The sequence below is a fragment of the Lonchura striata genome, chromosome 11, assembly GCF_046129695.1.
Source record: "Lonchura striata isolate bLonStr1 chromosome 11, bLonStr1.mat, whole genome shotgun sequence".
Taxonomy (NCBI): domain Eukaryota; kingdom Metazoa; phylum Chordata; class Aves; order Passeriformes; family Estrildidae; genus Lonchura; species Lonchura striata.
The window spans coordinates 7,780,852-7,800,284 of record NC_134613.1 but is presented as its reverse complement, the minus strand read 5'-3'; the positions used below and the strand labels follow the sequence as shown (position 1 = coordinate 7,800,284).

General features: G+C 47.9%; 1 protein-coding gene across 1 annotated transcript in view; it reads right to left on the bottom strand.

The window, feature by feature from the left end:
- ALPK3 (alpha kinase 3) overlaps positions 1-19,433 on the bottom strand; it is a 30,956-nt gene extending 11,523 nt beyond the window's left edge. Inside the window, exons 1-3 of the mRNA XM_021554154.3 lie at positions 19,246-19,433; positions 9,664-9,702; positions 6,396-6,517 (exon numbers count right to left, since the gene is read on the bottom strand). Of these exons, the coding sequence (XP_021409829.2) occupies positions 6,396-6,517; positions 9,664-9,702; positions 19,246-19,388 (304 nt within the window). The 5' untranslated portion in view covers positions 19,389-19,433. The remainder of the gene's footprint in view (positions 1-6,395; positions 6,518-9,663; positions 9,703-19,245) is intronic.

Genomic DNA, 19,433 nt, shown 5'->3' with positions numbered 1-19,433 from the left:
TCACTCCTAGAAATAGAGCTATTTTTGAGAAAAAAATCCCAGCACTTCATTCCTGAATGGAGGGGAGAGGATCACACGCTCGTCTCCTGTAACACTGGCTGGGAGAAGGTGAGCATGCCGTCACTTTTATGTGAAGGGCGATGTTTTGATGAGGCCAAGGCTATGGTTGGAGAACAGGCGTTCGCCCCTCCATGGAGCTCTCAGCATTCTGCACAGTGTAAGCTGATCCAAAACTTTCCACTGAACAGAAACAACCTTGATTGCATCACAGTCATCTCAGTGTCCTACAAATGTCACTTGACAACAGATGTCACCTGCCTTTTCAGTAGAATGACATCATGATGTGTGTGACTGGCTGGATGGCAGGCTGGGCACACAGCCACGTTCTCCACCACTTGCAGAGGTGTTGGATCAGCATGTGAGTCCCATATGGACCACTGCTAGCCGCACTGACAGCAGCTCTAGTTCAGATTGAGTGCAGTTTTCATGCAAAGACTGCTCAAGCCAGCAGCCAGCAGGGGTTCCTGCACTTCACTCAGGGCTCACCACCCAGCCAAGCAGAACCCCAGGGCATGGGATGAAGGTTTCAATGATCACATCTGCCTCTATAGCCAATGGCTCAGGAGCTTATCTGCTGCAAATGTCCCTGCAGGATTTCTGTGGGGCCAAAGGAAGGAGTCCAGCACGCTCCTCAAGTCCACCAGACCCCAGGGATCACCCACAGTGCCCCCGACCAGAATGTGGCAAGGGTCAGCTACCATGAACATCCCAGGCAGGGGACCAATGAGGGCTATCCAGGAATATCCAAAGTGTCCCAGCACAACGGCTCTGGAGTAATGAGAAAGCAGGGACAAGGTGCTCTCTGGGTACTTCCCAGCTACCAAGCTACAGATTTCAAGGCTAACCAGGACCTCAACTGTCCTCCTTGCACCAGCCAAAGATGTTGTCAGCCCTCAGCAATGCTTGAGCCCAGCTTACTCCTGCTCTCATGAAGGTCCTAGAGCAGGACTGAGAGTCCAGAAGCAGAGACTCATCAGCAGGAATTCACCCAGGCTTTGGCCAATCCAATATGCCTTTGCCCAGAAAACCAGCATATGCCAAATATGCTTCTGTACTGCTTTGGCTCCCCTGTCCCCACCCCTTGCTTGTGGTGGCTCCTCAGCATCCACTGGCTCCTCAAGGGATTTAGTTCACTGGGACCAGACAGGGCTGGGAAGAATTAACTCCCAGCAGCTTTTCTTTCCTCTATGAGAAGCATTGACCTCCATAGCCCAGACACCTCACAGACTGGATTTTACCCGGCTGTTCCTCCTTCTCTAAGGTCTCTTACTCTGCACTACCCCAGCATCCCCCCTCTCCATCCTTGCTGTCTGTACATGCTTTGCTGCCTCAATCCCCTCCCACTGCTGCCACCAGCAGCTTTGGCTTTCTGTTGAGTAGTTCCTCATTTCTCTTCTTCTACAGGAAGCCAAGCCATGACTTTCTCCCAACACCCTTCCTGCAGGGCTCTCTACCCCTCTCCTGTCACAGCCCATTCCTTGCTGCTGCCCTGACCCCCCAAACCAGTTTCTAGAAACATGCAAAGCCCTCAGGTACTTGTGGCTAAAGAAAATAAGCCCTGAACTGGGAACTGGAGAAAGCTATGAGAGCCTTCCACTGATGAGATCATCAGGCATTGATGCTGCTGCTTATATTTTTCAGGAAATACTAATAATTGGCAGCAGAAGCCTGGGCTGAATGAGCCTGTGGTGAATTCTTTCTGCTCCAGAGACGATGACCAAAACAATTTCCATACACAAGCTCATACTATGCCCAGAGCAATCCAACCCTTCCCAAGGGCTGTGCTGCAAGCAATATCTTCAGAAGGCCCCCACAGTCTATGCTGCAGGGAGCTGGCAGGTAGATTTTCCTGACACCCTAAGAAACAGCAATCACAGTCCTTCATTCTGGGAACTGCCAGCAGATAGTTTCCAAGAAACTCTGTGATGTCCCGTCCCCCCCTCCCCGCCGTGGCCTCCACAGCTGATTTCCATTCCCAGCTGACATCTGCCGGAAAGATCTGCAATTTCCATAGTTATGCAGTGTCTCTAGGAAAGCCTTTTCCTCCTGCTAAGCTTAAACTCCTTCTGACTTGTAGCACTTGTGTCCTTGAGGCTGCCTGCTCCCTCTGAGGAGCCATGGCCATGACAGAGCAGTGCCAGGACCAGCTCACACTGCACGCTCTCGCCTGCAGCCCAAGAGAGCTGCAGGCAAGTTCTGGCTGGAATTCCAGCCTGCAGGCAGGCGGATGCTGAAAGGCTTCCTACCTCCCACGCAGGTACAGTGGCCCCAGCTGCCTGTCCAAATACCATCCATCCCTTCCCAGGGGCTGTAATCAGAGCCAAGATGGAAAGATGCCTGGGCAGGGATGAGTCTCCCTGGCACAGCGAGGGGAGCTTCTGCTGATGCTGCTAACATCCATCTTTGGGCTGCTGAGTGAATAAATTCCCCCGGTGCAGGGTGGGGGGGAAGAGGAGTCGGGCATCATTCCCAGCATGGCGCACCCCCTGCAGGCACAGCATCCGCAGCTTGCCCAGTGGGATGAGGTGGAACTGAGGGTTCCATCCGTGGGCATGGCCAGGCTGCAGGCACCGGGTGCCCACCCTTAACGTGAGACACCGTGAGCAGCCACCCACAGACCCACACTCATCCCTCCCAAACCTCCCCTGCCTCAGCCCCCCGTGCAGCTGGGCCCCTGCAGCCCCCAGGCAGAGCCCCGCAGCTGCAGACAGAGCGGTGCCAGGAGCTCCTGGGCAGAGCAGGCATCCGCTCCACATCTTCAGGATGTTGTCTGCCAGCAGCATTGCTCAGCAGCTGATGGCCAGCAGCTGATGTGATGGCCAGCCACCACAGGATCCTGGAGACTTTTCAGAGCAAGAGTATTTTTTTCAAGGAGATTGCCAGGTTTAGATCAAACATTCTTTTTCTGAAAACTGTCAAAATCTGAGAAGTCTTCAAAGCTTAGTAACTGCAACCAAACAGTTCTTAAAATATCTATCCAAAACAGTTCTGAATATATCTATCCTCAATCACCCTGTGAAACTCTGTTTCAAGTTGCTTTTTTTTTTTTAATTTTTTGGGGGGCAGAAAAGGAGAGGGAGTTAATCTTCTGAAATTTGGGAAGGTGCTAGGAGTTTAGAACCATTAAACATATCCACAGTTTCTGCTCTATACAAGCGACATGGAGTAGGGGCTTCAACAGTCTTGGGAATACAATTCCTGGCAAGACGGATTTAAACCCCTCCAGCACACAAGGCCAAGGAAGCTTCTAGCAATGCTGACAGGAGGGACAGATACTAAGTGGCTCCCCATTCCACTGTGAGCAGTGCTCATTCACATCCTTCCCTTGTCTTTGGCCCCCAAAGCCAAATCTCATCTCCTGGCAGCCTAGGCAGCCTACTCCCTGCTCTTGTAGTCACTATCCCATCCCCAAACCCCTCTCACAGCCCTTACATGTCTCCAGACATTCTTCATCCAAGCACTTCAGTCTCATCCTTCAAACACTTCTCTCAGGGGGTCACCACAAATGCAAGTGGAACTCCTCTAACCTGATTAAAAGCTGCATCCAACAGCATGTGACTGTCTACTCGCCCTATGCCAACTCTCTTCTCCGAGCCATGGCCGAGCCCTCTCCCCTCTGTACTCTGCAATAAAACCATGGGGGCAGGGATAGGATCAAGCCCCTGAGACGATGATTTGGAAAGCCAGATCAGAGAGGTTGAACCTTGGCTAAGGAGGGCTGAAATGGCACTGAAGAGGCTGCTGTACAGCAGTGGGCTGGTGCTGACACACAGTGGTCTTGGCTACAGCCAGCCATCACCTGTCCTGGCTGGAGTCATTCCCTAACAAGCAGTCAGAGACCTAAGCCTCTTCATCTGACTCCCCCTATTTAATCAGCTGACATGTCTCCTTCCCAGACAATGCTACACAAAAGCAAATAAAGCTGGAAAATCCTTGTGGCAACACCTCCATGAAGGGCCACTCTGAAGAGAGAAGCCCAATATCCACTCACTGCAAATGAGCTGTGATGACCCTTGAGACCCTGAAGTTCAGACAGACCCACCAAGGAAAGCACTTGGTGCAGAGATGTGGGATGAAGCTGCACAGTAAATAGAAATATTCTTGTTTTCCTTTTTCACATCTCTTAGAGAACAAAGGATTAAACTAATTTTGTCTGAAAAAAGAAAACATCTCATAACTTATGCAGGATCTGACACAAAAAATCCAATTAGACATAGCAGGGACACCAGTAGCAGGCTGAACTAGGCATCAGGAGGAAAGAAGGTTTGTACCTACATACCCAGGAATCTGCCTGACCTGCTTTGTTCCTGCCTGCACCACTCACTACATTATTCTGGAGATTGGTTCTTCAAACACTTGCATCTTTCTGTGCTCCTAGGACAGGCCCAGCAAGTCCTAGTCCAAGTATGCCCAGATGTGGGACTAGCCTGTAACTCTTATTATCGGTCAAGAAGCAGCAAAAAAAAAAAAAAAAGAAAAAAAAAAAAAAAAGAAGATGCTATTGTAGGTCACATATCCGTATTTGTGGCTTGACCGTCAAAACAGGAGCAGGTGACTGTCTGCCCTTTGCCTCCATCAAAGTGCCCCTGGACTCCAGCCACAGTGCTGGGACTGAACTGGTTCCACTCTGGTCACTGGCCAGGATGTCACTGCCATTTCCTTGCTCCCAGCAACGCCTCCCAGTTGAACACAAACATCACGGCAGGGCAAGATACCTGAACTACCAAGCAGACTCTGCACTCAGAGTATGCTTTCCACCTCCATTCCCTGTCTCCCAAAGAGATCCTGAGCTCCTAAAGCAGTCCATAGGACCACATACAGGAGATGCCCATCTGGCAAAGATGGTCCAAGGATGATTTAAAAAACATTTCCATGAAAATTTCTAAGTGTATAGAGACATCCCCCCCAACCTAGTTCATCAAGCACAAAAATATTGTAACACATGCTGAAAGAGACTCACTGACAATTTCCTACACTTGAGCAGAAAATGAGGCCAGTATCAGGTCAAGTTTTCTGCCTGGTGCAACACACCACGAAGAGATGGAGTTTGTTAGAAGGAACCATCTACCTCAAAGGTGCAGCTGGTGGGAGATTTAAGCCAGTGAGAGAAACCAGGACTTTTACTCTGGATTTCCCAACACACCTGAACATTTTCTCACCTCTGACACTTGCAGAATGGCATGTTCCATGGTACTGCACAGTATGTCAAGCTTTTGCTTTCAAAAAACTGAAATTGGGAAGGGGCCTTCTAATGACTCCCCAAACAAAGTGGTTTGGAGGCATCTCCTAGCAGCATCTCCCTTTGGCTCTAGAAGGGAGACATTTCCCTTTGGCTCAAGAAGCAGCAAGGGGTCTGCTGAAGTTAAGTCTCAATAAAATCAGTACATCAGTTTTACCCCTGCAAGCTCAGAACGTCAGCCTTCAGAACAGGGAATCCATAAGAGAAAAGCCAAGAATTCATAGCTGGCAGTCCTCAGAAGGACTCAGACTGTGCTTCCTTATTTCCAGCCTGTTTCTAACAGCAAATCAGATTCCCTTAGGGAAGCTTTGGTCCTTGTGCCTAAGAGGCTCATGGGATATACTCTCCTCCTTCCAGAACTTACAAACTTGTTTGTAAGTGTCTCTCACTGAGCAACCTATTGGAATAACTAATACTAGTGAGGTCAGGAAGGATCATGGAGTTGTTAACAAGTACATAGAGAGAAGAGGTTTTAGAGTCTCCATATTTAAAGAACAAAATCTCAACAGCAAAGAAACTACTTGCCTCTACACCATTGTGCTGCCATGCCACAAGGCCTTAGCACCAGCCCTCTTTTTTGACCTCTCCCTCCTTCTCATCTCCTTGACTTACCCCATTCCTGCCCAAAGGGAGATTTTAGCTCATTGGGCAGTGACCAGCTTTTAGATCAGATGCTGACAGACATAGAAGTTTATCATTGACACAAATGTAGCTGTGCTCTAACCATCTACAGCCAGCAGTATTGGTTCCAACAGAAGAGCCTTAGTCTTCAAAACTGCACATTCCTGAGTTATGGAGGCCAGGATTAGAGAAGCAGGGATTAGCACAATAAAATGTAGCTGGTCCAAGCAGTAACCAGCATATCCCATTTTCTGGTCTTTCATTTGCCATATTTGAGATGTTAGCTTATGCCTTTGCCTCTTTACAGTTTCAGGTGCTTCCCACCTTCCTTAAATTGAAGCTAAAATCACCATGCAATTGCTGAATCTCTGCTTGTGATGGGCTTGTTATCCTTGTTATCACTTGCTGCAGAGTTTAACTGGCACAAGTCCAGCAGGTGAGGCAGGACCAGGTTATTCACTGAAGACACTGTTACCTGTCACTATGCACGTGAATTTAGCATCAGAGTCCTCGGACACAGCACGGGATTTGATAGTGGTTTCAAATAGTGGCTGTGTTTCCTCCGTCAGCTGAGAAATGATTGCGCAGAAGGTGCTCCTGGAAGATTCAAGAAGCATTTCTTAGAGATAAAAGCACCAGGAAAAATCAAAGGGTCCACCTTGTGTATCACCTCAGCAGCCTGTATTCTCATTGTCCATGCCCTCTTCCCTCCCATCATCCCTACACTTGCTCACAAGACCAGTCCAGTGCCAGGGCATTTGACTGATTTCTCCCTCCTAAGATGACTGTCAATTTAAAGTAACAATCAGGGGCCACTCTCTTTGTCTTAGCTCTTAGGACCACCAGGGCAATGAATGTTAACCCACTGGACTAATGAAGACCCATTTTAGCCCTTGATTATACCAAATATCTCTTTGGCCAGCCAGCAAACTTAGGGCTCTGCCTAACAAAGTCAATTCCCAGTTCTGAACCATAAATGCTTCAAGAGTTGTTCTGTTCACGGGGATTTTCTTTCATGTCATTTTAGGCCAAGTGTGAATTGAACATGTCTCCTGAACACAGCAGCCCTCTTAGAATGAAGAAAAGCTGCTAGCTGTGGGACAGCTCACTGAGGAAGATCTGAGTCTGGCTAGCAGCTTTCTGAACCCAGGATTTAGCTGGGCAGGAACTCCCTGTTTAAGCCCTTACTGCTGCAGGTAGGCACTCACACTGCCTGCTCCAGGAGCTCAGGCTTTGACCTCATAGCCAGAACTATCCTAACAGTGCAATCTAGAATGCTTAAGAGCAGACCATGGATTCTCCAGGTATTTCAGCACTGTTCAATGAATGAAATAAATCACCATATTCATCCAGCACTGCCAACCCTGCTGCAGCATCACTGATAGAGGTCCCAGAAAATCTGGGATTTCTTAAATAAAGGGAAATTATTTAATTCCAAATTGGGTTTTCATTCAGATAATGCTGAGGCTCTTGGAAGGGAAGAGCTTATTATTTAATTTTTCCTTCTGCAATTAAAACTCTACACATTTACAGTACAAGAGGGCCCCCAAGGTCTCAAGTGCAAAGACGCTGGGGGAAACAGCCAATATTGCAAGAGAACTGGTAGCTGGCAGATCTATTTATATAATTTTCAGCAGTGAAAGACATTCCTTAAACAAATTATCAGCTTCCAGAAACATAAAGGGGGTGGAACAAATGCCCAAACCACTCCTGACAACTCTACCATGAGCAGAAGGGCTCAGAGTGTGGGGAGGGATCCATGAGGAGGACCCCAGTCTCACAAGTAGCCCCAGCTTGCAGGCAGGATGCTGGTGCTGCTGCCACTAATGCTTCACTTGCTAAGGAAGCAAACTGGTTCAGGGCAAACCAAGAAACCCCACATTTAGCATGACCCAGCAGGGGCAGGTGCACTGACAGGGACTAAGCACTCATGGCTGAAGGTGTCAGGAGAGCTACAGCCACAGCAACTGTTTAATCCACCCTGAAAACTTACCTGGAGACTGCAATGTCATTATTTTCCCTCTGCCTTCCTGCAAGAATGTGTTTGTAAGAGATGCAGGGAGATGAATCCCTGAGTAACAACCCACTGGGGCTCAGCAGGAACCTCACCCAGCTCCCAGGCACCTTGTGCTGGATAAGGGTCAGGACAGGGGAAGCTTGGGATGTTGCAAACCTGATTAATCTACTGAATGAGGGTTATAAGCATGGTCTGTATCCAAACACATGTGTGAGACGGGATAAAAATAACAGATTTCAAGCTCAGACTCTTTTCTGTGGAAATCAATGGTTACTAGGACACTGGCCCTAGCAAGCAACTCTTCAGTCACCTGTGGGGCCAGGAATGGGCTGTGGGAGTCAAAAGCTGTTTCAAACTAGAATAACCATCCCGAATTCCAATCTCAGGAAAAAAATGGCAATTTCCACGGAGCAAGGCAGACAATCCAGTACAAGGCACTTACTGGTAGGGTTTTGATGCTCCCTTCAATACAGATCCCCCTCCCCATACCAGTAAATGCCTTTCAGAGCCACATAAAACAGTTTCCCAAGCATCAACCAACATTTCATACCCCAGCAGGAGGGCAACTGGATCAGCATCTTATAATCAAGTGATGCACACACACAGTGGCTCTTGGGACCCAGTTTAATCCCAGCACCATGCCACCAGCACCAGCAGGCAGCACCAGGAATAAGTCTGGTCCACTCAGTGCCAATCCCACAACCAGGTGAAATACAGACAGCAAAGGCTACTGAATGGCTTTGGAAAGCAGCTGTGGTTGGAAGCTGGGGGCTCCACAGGCTCAGCAGATGAATCAGAGACTTGCCCAATGACACTTGGCAGGAAGCCTGGAAGGTCTGTTGAGTCTTTCAAAGAAACCATTGTGGTGGTCACAGCAGGATTTCCAGGCTCTGGCACTGTGGGGCTCTCAGCTGACTCACTCCAGCTGCAAAGAGGCTTGTCCAATTCAAATTGCTTTCTAAACCAGTAATTCAGGGTATTCGAGGAACTGGACACAAAGCACTAACCATTTTTTCTTGGGCCTTCCTGGAGCAGAAAAATCCCTGGAGCCTAGAAGAGACCCCTGGCAATTCAGTAGCCTTTTCAATTAAAGAGGGATTTCCATACAAAAGCCTGCTGGAGAAGGAGATTTGAAAAGTGTATTGCTTTTGTTATGATTTTCTTTTTCTGACTTTTTGATTAGAAATCCCAGAGCTATAGAGGTGTTCTGGAGAGGCCTTTCCCTCCATGGTCATTCTTCTACCTGCCACTCCAGCAAATCAGAAATGCCAACTGATTTCCAAATGTGTTCTTTTGCCAAAGACAAAGTACAGCTGTACAAGTGCATTTTGGGACAAAGTCCAAGTCAATGAGGATCCTCACAACAGTGAAGATGGCAGGGGGAAGAAAATTTTTTCTCTGGATGTCTCAGGGCAGTCACATTCAATTTTTAATGTCTCTGTATGGAAGTCTCACTTTAATATAAAGAAGTAGCTGAACACCCATCCTTCGGCTAAGAAAGAGGAATATTTCTTGCACCTTAACACAGGAATTATGATGAACATTCACTTTTCTTTCTGTAGTTCAAGCAAGTATTAGAGGTCAAATTGTGTAGGATGAGGTTGTTAGATCACTTCAGGGCTCTTGACTGATTAATAAATTAGTATCAAAGCATTACAGGTTAATCACGTGCAGACAGATTCAGAAAAGTATTTGGTCAGAGCAGTTTAATGCAATGTAGTTTTACCTTCCTAAACTGGAGGGAGAGAATCTGCTGCTTGATAAGCTAAGCAAAAAACAGCATAAAAACCATTAGAGAGAGAAGCACGGAAAGGAGCTGAAATAAACAAACCGTTACAGAGACGTATTAATGATGAGTCATTTTGCAGAGGTCAGAGTTCCTATTAAAAGAAGGTACAGCTGCCTTAGGCTGCCTGCCAGGACGAGCAAGCCACATTGTCAATTGAAATCAAAGGCTGTAAAAATGAAATGGTCGTTAACCGCAGAAAATCAGTGTCAGGACATTTATACAAGTAGGATTCCAAGAAGCAGCACCTTGAGCCTTCCATGCACCATCCGCAGCACTGTGCTCAAAGCAGGCAACTCCACCACAGGAGAGGTCCAGTTAAACGCAGGCCAGAGAATGGATGAGACCAGCCCAGCTCTCTGCTGGCAAGCAGCTGGCCTGAGCTGGGTGCCCTCTGTGCTTCCAAGGACAGTTCCTGGGAGAAGCTGAAAACTCTCTGATCACATTGCTTTCCAGCTTGCCAATCAAATTACTAAGGTCTGGTAAAACATTAAAATAAAATAACAGAAGCAGACTTTAAAAGAATCTACACTTTTTGCTTTCTTTGGGAAAGATGCAGGAGTATTAACCCACTCAGGGAACAAAATCAAACACGCAGGTCCTGCACCAGACATCTTGATGAGCTACTTACCAGTGGTCACCAGCTCTCCCAAAGGAGTGTCTTCAGGGACTCGTGTCCTAGCCAAAGGACCACATTGCTGGATTGTGGCAGCAGTCCCTTGCAGGCTGTAGGAAACAACCTCTATGCATTGACCTGCAGCAGCCAGGAACAGTTCCTCAAGCCTTGACTCACCCATATGGCAATCGAAAGTCTAAAACTAACAGGGACAAGCTAGTCAGCAGCATGTAAGCTCAGTGATTTAATTGCACTGAGGTACATGTTACGCCTGTGCAACAACCTCACCATACAGCCTTGGAAAAGACTGCAGTGTGGGCATCCCCTCTGGGATGTGCCAGGCCACATCCCTACATGCAGAGAGATCAAACCTTTTCAGCCTCTGTTCTGAAGACCTGTGAACCACCAAACTTCAGTGCTCTAGGATGGTGCTACAGAAGACAGCAGAAAGAACCACATGGAGGGCCACCTGCAGGTGTATCTCGTCAGGTCTCCTACCCAAATGTGTGTCTCAGCCATGTGGAAACCAGCAGGACTCTAAGTCTTGCCCTAAAAATTACCACAGAGAGACTCTGAAAACTGGTCCTGCCAACTGTACATTCCACCTGTGAAGGCACAACCTCCATGTGAGCACTAAGAAAAGAAGTAGTTCAGCTTGAAGTCCTGACACTTTACACAAGTAATTGCATATTTCCATTGAGAAGAAAAATCTGAAGGGCTCACTGATTCTTCTCCTTCAGGACAGCAAAGACAGTAGAAGTTTTGGACTGCTGCTCAGGCGCAGCTTTAACTCAACAAACATGGGTGGCACTTGGCCTTTTGGCAGCAGCTTTACCCTCTCCACCCCCAGCCATACAATCCTGGTCCATTCCCAGTGCCAACTGCTGGTCACGCAGCCAAAGGATGTGCAGGTTGGGTATGATCCAGCTGGGGGAATCAAGTGCTCACACTAACTGGCTGAGGATCACTCACTCACCTGATCCATCTTTTATGTGCTGTGCTGGTCCATGGCAGAAGCCAGACAGAGGAGCTGTGTCCTTTGAGCTGTATCCTTCCACCTCTTGTAACATCCCTGTGAGCTCTGTGCCCTTTCTGACACTGCCAGGAACAGCTTTGCATTACCTGCCTTACTGACCAGCACCTCACCTTGTCCTCAACACTCACAGACACCCTCAGAGCTTCTAGAGCTCAAATGGCACCTCGTGCTGCTCCCACCCCATCCTACCTCCTGGGGACCCAGGTTCCTCCTCCCACACTCCTCCCAAGCACTACCACCCCAAGTGATCCCAGGTGCAGCTGTATCCCTGTGCTCTGGGCTGTCCCCAGGCACCTCTGTTTGTCTGGAAACACAACTCACTGGTTTAACTTGCCTCAGAACATTTTGCTTACCACTGCAAGGGAAAAACATCTTTTTACCCACCAGGAATACTAAAGACCTTCTTAAAAGGAAGTTCCCCAAATCCTTGCTAGCTAGAATGCTAGTGTAGGCAGTAGTGTGGTTTTAATAATGCTTTCTTGCATAAGACAAATAGGGATGTGTCTTGGCTTGGACGTAAAGAAAATAGCAAGAGTCAGAACAAAGGCTGCTTGTGCCATGAACCCATTGTGTTCATGGATGTGATCAAACAGTAAGCACTGACAGTGTTTTTTTTTTTAATCCCCAGTATTAAGACAACATGGACTTTATTCACTGCACATCCTGAGACAGTGCTGAACACTGAACTGAGGGTCTCTTGAGGGTCTCTCGATATTATCAGAAGAAAAAGGCCATCATGTATTAATTGAAGTTTAACCTCAATATGCTAAATTTGCTTTTCAGACTAGACATTTAAGCCCCAGAGAGCACAGTCAAATTGTGGATCCTGCAGCCAGCAGAGCCCTGCCTGCAGGCAGCCGGCGCTTCACTTCAATTACATTCCAGCATATCCACTGTGATAGCACAGCTACATCAGAACTCAATCTGCTCTGCTGGAGACATGGGGCTCCTGAGCAGGGCAGCAGATACACCAGTGTGCTTGGTCTGATCCTCTCTGCCACTGGGCTGTCTGTGCCCTGGGGTCCCCAAGGACTTACTAGCACAGGGCTCTGCTAATGAAGTGCAGCATCAGCAGTGGATGTGTCTCCCACGAGAAAGCTTGGGGCCATTACAGTTACTGGATAAAGGCAAATGCTTTTGTTATCCTGAGGAACACATCTAAAGCAGTGAATCAGGACCTCAAGTATAACCCTTCCTTCTATTGGAGAAGCAGACTTCAAAAACATCTGCTCCAGGTATGTCCAGCACTGGTGGGATGAAGCCTCCTCAGGCACCTCCCACTGATGAAGAGAAGATCAGCTTTTTATAAGCTAATTCTGAAAATACACAACTATTCATTCTCAAGTGCTGGACCATAGCACTATACCTCTCTACCATATCCCTTCTAACAGGCTTAGTTCTTTATTAAATTTCATTTTATCATATGCTTTCAAACTCCTTTGGCCATTTATCATCCTCTTAAAGGTTTTAGCCCTTCAACTACTCCTAATTTTCTTTGGAAGTGTAGACAGCCTTCCTCGTTTTTCATGCACTTGCCAAATTTCAGTCTTGCAAGGGCAGGAGGCAGAACTGTCAACCCCACTCACTGTTTTTAACCAATCAAGTTGATGCTCTGGGCTGGCATCCACTGGCACCAAAAAGTTAACTGCTTGAAAAACATAGATTTTCAGTCTGGCACTTTTTTCAACCCTCTCATGCAATTATCCATGAAATTACTCTCTTTCTCTATTTCTCATAAATGAGATAAAGAAGAGCACAGGAGACCCTGAAATAGGCTTAACAGCAGCTCCATCCTCATATGGACAAGCACCTGGACTCAAGCTGCTTGAGCTGCAGCAGACATCAATATTTTTCAGTGCTCTTCCAGAGCATGAAAATTGACCCTCACAAGCTGTCCACTGAAGGAAAAAAAGAGCAAAATGTGTCCATGACAGCAAAGCTGACACGTCCAAGTTATGTTTTGAGGGAATCAGCATTGCACCAAAGCTCCTCGGGAAGCCCATGGAGAGTCAGGCAGCCTGTACATCCCGGGAGCTGGACAGAGGGACTGGCAATTTCCTACAGACACTCACCTCACTGGCTCTCTGATCCCTGACATTATTTGGCATGTTTTGCACATCCAGACTTCCAAGTATAAGGTTTCCTATGCACTTGCCTGCCTTCAAGGTTAATACTACTCGAGACAAATACAAGCCACTCGGAATCCCGCCTCAGCTGTCAGCAGTGAACCCTTTTCAACGTTTAAAAGCAAATACTGAGGCCTTCATGGAGTCATGGTTGTGCTCTCAGCTGCTTTCCTGCCACGTGTCCTGCTCCTTATCAAGCACTCCCTGCACACACAGAACGAGCGTGCTGGTGTTCATATACCATGGCAGGAGCTATCAGCAGGCCCGAGATAAAGCAGCTCTGAGTGCTGTGTTGCTGTACAAGACACATTGTTATTTCACAGAGTGGAAAACAGATGTATTGAGTCTTTGCTTGTCAAGGTCACAGACCGAATCGATGTCAAAGATGCAGAAATGTGGTAATTTTTTCTGCAGGTAATTTATTTTTTGCTGAGATGAACATGGACTTATATGTAACAATTCAGGCTAGATTTCATTAACAGAGAAGGTGTAAAATGATAAAAATTAAGTTACACATTCCTGTAGGAGCCTCTGTAATGCTCTGAAGATGGCTCAGATTTGTCTATTTTAACTCTGAGTTGTTGCTGCCTCTATGGCCCAAACTAAATTTAGAAACACACCAAGGAATGAGAAATGGCCAAAAAAGAGCAGAATACTGGACAATGAGATGCCCAGAAAAGGTGACATCCTTCTGGCAGCTCACTATGCAAATAAAAGAAAAAAAAAGAAAATAAAATTGCCTGCAACAGCCCTTCCATCTTCCTCTTCTTGGACTAGGCGATGCTGTGAAGTGTGAGACTCAGTCAGTGTGAGATAACCTCATTCACTCAAGATCTTCCTCCCCTCATCCAAAGAGAGCAAGGGTAGAGCAGGTTTTAATTCCATCTCCTGGGAACTGCTTCTGCTGTGGCATGAGAGGTGCCTTGTTTGGAGATGACCACACTCTGCCCTCCACACAATGGTATCCCTGGCCTGGGAAACATCTCCTTTTATGAGGTTTCCTGAGAAGAGCACAGTTCCCACATGTGATATACTCTGTATCTTTATAGTGGCCCTGAGGGGCATCAGCTCATCAGCCTGCACACCCAGTTCCTCCTGGCTTTCTAAGGGACATTGACATATGGACAGGAGGCTATAGGAATGGAGCTGAAAAATCTCCCTTTGGAATTGTTGAGGATTGTTATTCAGAGTGCACAGCTGCCGAGGAGCCCCACTCAAAGCAGACACCTCTGTGCAGGTAGTTACAGCAATGGGAGACAGACGCCTCTGTCCTACAGGTCACAGGGTGTGGAGATGAGTCATTGACGCCTTCAACTTTGCCTTTCCAGTAGGTACTGGCTGTCCCTCCTTCCAGAGTTTGAGACACTTCCATCCTACAAATCAAAGTGACTGAGTGCTCTCAGCTGCCTCAGCTGGCATCTGACCAGGGGGTTACACCACTCCTCGCCAAAAGCAAAGTCCCGTTGGACATTACAGGTACCCAGCTGTTAAAGAGGGAACACGACTGAACTAAACCTGCTTTTCAGGAATCAAGTGCTCCTCAGTTTCCAGCACGCTTTATTATAGCAACAGATCTTTCTCCTTCATTTGATATTATGTGCAAAGCAAGAGGGACAAGACTGGGAATGGTTTCCAGCCAGAAGAGCCAGGTGGCAAGGCCCTCTCCTGAGCTCAACTGCCACCCCGAGCAGAGGTATCCCAGAAAAGATCAGAGGCAATGTCACTACACTCTATAAATATCTGTATATGATGTAGCTATGACAGTAGAAAGACATTCAAGCAAGCAAGCAATGCTCTAATGAGACTGAGGAGCAGACAGCTGCATTAGGTAAGAGGCACAGATCACTTCCAGCAGAGGTTTGCCTAGCACTCAGATGAAGGTTTTATATAAAATTGCATCTCTCTGCACAATATGCCTTCAATACAAAAAGGACACCTAAAAAGATGTCTTGAGGGTTATGGCCCATGAATGCAGCTAAGGTAGACCCTGAACAGGACTGACAGCTCCTCCTCTCACTTTGTGAAATAACTTGCTTGAAATAATAGGTAGACGTAATAGGTTTGTTTAAAAAAAAAACCTCCAAGATAAAAAAAAATCCTGTCAGCAGCCAGAGCAGAGGGTGAGTCACTGTGGTCATAAGCTGCTCCTGACACTGTCCAATATCAGGTATGTTAAAAGACCAGCAAAGGAAAGACACCAACCCGTTTGTTCACAGGGAATATCCTTACAAAAGACTGACTGGTTCCCAAGGGCAAAAAGAGTAAATACCCTGAATACTCTATTTAATAAAAGGATGATGTTCTATCTATGGCCATTTTCAATACCTCTATTCTTCTGGCTTTCTTAGCATCACCTCTGGAAAATTCTACAAGTTAAAACCCAGAAAAATCATATTCTGGTTACTTATAAATATTTTTCAATTTACATGATATCCCTTTCCTCCAACAGGATTAGGGAGACCAAATAAGACATCCAAACTGCCCTCAACATAGAATCACAGAATGGTTTGGGTTGGATGGGACCCTAACACTCATCTTGTTCAATCACCTGCCATGAGCAGGTGACCTAGACCAGGTTGCTCTAAGCCCCACCTAACCTGGCCTGGAACACTTAGGGCAGCCACAGCCTCTCTAGGCAACCTGTGCCAGGGCCTCACCACCCACACAGGAAGAATTTAATCCTAACAGCCCAACTAGCCCTGCCCTCTGGCAGTTTGAAGCCATTCCCCCTTGTCCTGTCTCTCCAGGCCCTTGTAATGAGTCTCACTCCATCCTTCCTTTTTGCTGCCTTCAGATACTGGAAGGCCACAATCAGGTTACCCAAAAGCTTCTCCAGGATAAAGAATTACAGCTTTTTCTCCTAGCAGAGCTGTTCCATCCCTCTGATAATCTTGCTGCTTCCTCTGGACTCTTTCCAACAGCTCCATTTCTGTGCTGGGAACCACAGAGCAGAGCATGTTCTTAAGTCACCCCGGAAGCAGGGATTTCCAACCTCAGTTTCTTTTCTTAAAGATCTCTCCACATCTCTCTACCACGTTACTGCACTTTCTACTGCTTTAAGAAGCAGTGAACAGGAAAATATTTTAGTTAAACATATTCTATATATGCATATAAAGTAGGAACAGAGAAACCTGAGAAAAGCCTGTTTTCTTTGGATCAGAATATCCACTTCTGTTTCCTAACCACTACCGTAGCCTCCCACAGTAATCCTGTGTCTGCATCATTGCCCCATTGCCTTTGTTAGCTTCAAACCCAGCAAATCCAAATCCCTTCTGTGTTAGAGAGCTGCTCAGTGTTATCTGCTGTTCTGCATGTTGCTCGTCGTGCTTTTCAAGTTCTCCCAGGTAAGCTCTCCAGATGTTCCTGTATTTAATTAAAGTCATAATTGCTTTCTGAAAGTCTCCTTGCTACACTATTCCACTCATTTGCTTCCCAGAATTGTTATATTTTTTAATTACAACATAAAAAGCCACACTTCATTCCAGCCCTTGCCCTGCATTTTAGACAACAGTTTCCAAAACTCCCAGCTTAAGTCTCCAGCACTTGTAGGGCTCTGCAGGGAACCAGATTTTAATATGCCTCCTCCCTAGCTCATTAGGGAACCTAGAAGTTGCCATGAACTCAGGGAAAGGTCAATTTTGCCATTTAGCAATTATTTAGTCACTGCTTCTTACAACAGAAGGGGCAGACAGTGGATTTAAGAGACAAAATTAAATTGCCTTGCCACAGGCTTTGAGGATCATGTACATAAGTGGCTGGAAAAAAGATTGGAGAATTTGTGGAAATTGAATGTGCTGCTGATTTAACTGGGGCAGCAGAGTCCCTTTGCCAGTACTGGGCACCCAGGGATGGAAATTGGGGTGCAGCCACAGCAGCATTAGGCTGAAAAGTTCAAAAGGTTCAGGGCTCAGAGCTCTGCGGTCAGATTTACCATGGCTGAGCCACAGCCTCAAGGGGTGGTGCAGCCAGAAGACACAGGAGCACTGCCTGCATGAGTGCTACATTGCTCCTTGCCTTCCCCAACAGAGGAAACTTCGGGAATCCAGCTGGGAGCACTGAAGGTATTTCTTGCTGGACAGATGAACTCTCCTTAACGGTTAAACTGACTAAAGCTGTAATTTGAGCATAGTCAAGGAAAATAAAAGTTAAGCTGAAGGCAACCGAGACACCTCAACATCTTCTTTATTAACCTCTCTCTGCTTGTAATCCGCAGAACAGAGCCATTTGGCTCAGTTAAGAGATCTCCGGTTCATGGTATGATCTGAGGCTGCAGGCTGTGGACCCTGTATGGACATTTGGTGGTGCTGAAGATGTCACAGTGTGCAGCCAGTCTGCGATTAGCTCACACCCCAGCATGACATGATACCACCACAAAGGAACTGAATTTAGGCAACTTCACATTGGCGTTACCCCAGTTTTAATACCTGACTTCCATGTAGCACTTTTTAATCTCTTTTGGTCCTGCATTTATTTTTATGAATGTCTGACTCCTTGAGGCATCAGTGCTTGACATGCTGGAAATGGATTATTTATAAACCATCAGCAGGGAAGAGGCACACTCATTTGGAGAGCTCATAGACTGAAGAGCATTCCCACTGAATTCAAAGCAATTTCAAGGCTTTTTTGAGTGCCTCACACAATCACCGACACCTTGGGCGCTGCTGGCACATCACCCTGTAATTTTGTGTTTGCTAACCTCAGTCTGGCTCAGCTGACAGCATGTTTATCATACCTTCCCCCTGCGAACAAAGCCTTGTTCCTACCCCAGACCCTGTGCCGGAGGCCATTCCTGACCCAGGAATGCTGATCTCATTGCTGCCTAGCCCCTATCTACAATGTAGAAATGCCTTTTTGACAATAAGATAAGGCACCCAAGCACAGAGCCCGGCGGGCCCCTCGCTCTGTCTGGTGAGCCACTTCACTACAATGAAGGCAGGAAGGTCAGTGCTGTTCCCTGAGTTTAACTGGAGACACTCATGTTTGTCAGGATTTCATAAGGATAGCTTACACTGAGACTTCACTGGGGTCTGCAAGTTTCTCATGAGGGGAAGACGAGAAGCAGCACCAATCAATCTCTGCTCTCTGGTGACCAGCAACAGGACCTGAGGGGCCAGCATGAAGTTGTACAAGGGGGGTTAAAATAGATTAGATTATTGGATATTCAGAAAGGCTTCTTCACCCAGAAGGTGGTGGGTCACCAGAACAGGCTCCATGGGGCAGTAGTCATGCCCCTAAGGCTGCCAGAGCTCTGGGAGTGTTTGGACAACCAGCTCAGGTGCAGCACGGGATTGTTGGGGCGTCCTGTGCACGGCCAGGAGCTGGTCTCGATGATCCTTGTGTTCAGCATATTCCATGATTCTATTCTATGACTCCACCACTTCACACACCCGGCTCAGCCACACACAATGTGCCATGTCGACAGGCCCTGCCCGGCATAGCTGCGATACCTCCAGCTCTCTTTGGGGTGGCGAGGGACTGGCCTACAGCACGCCCGCTCCTCCGCAGAGCCCGAGCCATCGCTTGGTTCTCCTCCCTGGAGCAGCTCCCCGGGGCCGGCCAGGCCCGTTGGCTACACCGCTCCAGCCGGCGGCCTGGCGGCTTGGGTGAGGGCCAGCCCGCCCTCCTGCCGCACCGGCCCGGCCCGGCCGGCGTGTCCCGCCCAGCCCCGCGCCCGCGGCACCCGCACCCACGGCAGGGCGGCTCGGGGCCAGCAGCCGCGGCAGCGCCGTCCCGGCCGCGCTCACCTGTTCTGCGGCCGGATGCCCAGCAGGTAGCTCCGCCGGTCCGGCCGCGAGGCCCAGGCCGCGCTCTCGGCCTCCTCCGCGCCGTCCATGTGGCTCGTTCCCCGCCCGTAGAGGCCCGCGAGGGCCCTGCGGGTCGAGCTCATGGCCGGAGTGCGGCTGCCCTGCCCCGCGGCCGCCGCTGCCCTCCC